The following is a 1,448-nucleotide window of genomic DNA, read 5'->3' on the forward strand; positions in this document are numbered from 1 at the left end:
AGCCCGTCCTTGTCCTGCTCCCGCTCCTGCCCCTCGCCGTGGTCCTGCTCCGTGATCCTGGATGCCTGGTCCTGGTCTCTGGTCCCAGGTTCTGCTCCTGGTCCTGGTCCTGGTCCCAGGCAGGCTCTGGAGGATGGGGGTCCCTGAGCAGGACACAGTGGGGACATGCGGGTGGGGGCAGGATGGGCTCCTGCTGTGCCGGGCGTTGCTGACTTCCAGACATTCCTCCTGTGCGTGGCCGGCACCACCTCGGCTCATAACGTGATTAAAAGATTAAAATCTCTCAGTTCAGCAGCAAGCATCAAATGAAGCTTGAGGCAGGGATGCCGAGGGGCTGCGGGGCCTGGGGCCACCATCGAGTCGGTGGAGCCCCCCGTGGAGCACCACAGCTACGGGCGCAACGAGGGGGCCTGGATGAAAGACCCAGCAGCCAAGGATGACCGCATCTATGTCACCAACTACTACTACGGCAACAGCCTGGTGGAGTTCAGGAGCCTCGACAACTTCAAGCAGGGTGAGGGCTGGCAGCTGAGCAGGCGCAGGGGCCCCGGCTCCTCCTGGGTGGGGGCCCAGCACCGTGCAACGCTGGCTGTGCCGGGCCCTGGGGTGGTGGGCAGCTGATGGGGACCTGTGCTGGGGAGCACCCATGGGGAAGCGAGGGACACACAAGTCCCCTGATGCTGCCCGCATGCTCAGGCCATCGTGCACGGGACCCCAGTGCTGTGGGGGGTCCCAACACCTCTCCCGCCCGCTTGCAGGCCGCTGGAGCAACCTCTACAAGCTGCCCTACAACTGGATCGGCACCGGGCACGTGGTGTACCGGGGGGCCTTTTACTACAACCGTGCCTTCACCAAGAACATCATCAAGTATGACCTGAAGGAGCGGTACGTGGCAGGCTGGGCACTGCTCCACGATGTGGTGTACGAGGACACGACGCCCTGGAAGTGGAGGGGCCACTCAGACATCGACTTCGCTGTGGACGAGAGCGGGCTCTGGGTCATCTACCCCTCTGTGGACTACGACTACTCGCAGCAGGAGGTGATCGTCCTGAGCCGACTCGACCCTGGGGACCTCTCGGTGCGCAGGGAGACCACCTGGAAGACAGGGCTGAAGCGCAATGCCTATGGGAACTGCTTCATCATCTGCGGCATCCTCTACGCTGTGGACACCTACAGCCAGAAGGAAGGGCAGATCTCCTATGCCTTCGACACGCACACGGACACGGAGGCAGAGCTCCGGCTGCCCTTCCTCAACCAGTATGCCTTCACCACGCAGGTCGACTACAACCCCAAGGAGAAGGTGCTCTATGCCTGGGACAACGGCCATCAGATCACGTACGGGCTCCGCTTCGTGGTCTAAGCACCCAGCCGGGTCCCAGCCGCACCCCTGCACCCACCCACTGCGGTGCCCGGCCGGGGAGCCCCGACGCAGCCTGGCCCTGGCACCC

The 1,448-nt window shown here is 64.0% G+C and overlaps 1 protein-coding gene across 1 annotated transcript; it reads left to right on the forward strand.

The window, feature by feature from the left end:
* Nucleotides 1–321: 321 nt before the first annotated feature.
* Nucleotides 322–1,370, forward strand: OLFML2A (olfactomedin like 2A; the record flags this gene model as incomplete). Its single annotated transcript, XM_009647525.2, has 2 exons — nucleotides 322–514; nucleotides 759–1,370. Coding segments are annotated over 2 exons (795 nt in total), but the record flags the coding sequence as incomplete, so codon positions are not given.
* Nucleotides 1,371–1,448: the final 78 nt, after the last annotated feature.

This window comes from Egretta garzetta, unplaced genomic scaffold, assembly GCF_000687185.1.
Source record: "Egretta garzetta isolate BGI_Z169 unplaced genomic scaffold, ASM68718v1 scaffold341, whole genome shotgun sequence".
Taxonomy (NCBI): domain Eukaryota; kingdom Metazoa; phylum Chordata; class Aves; order Pelecaniformes; family Ardeidae; genus Egretta; species Egretta garzetta.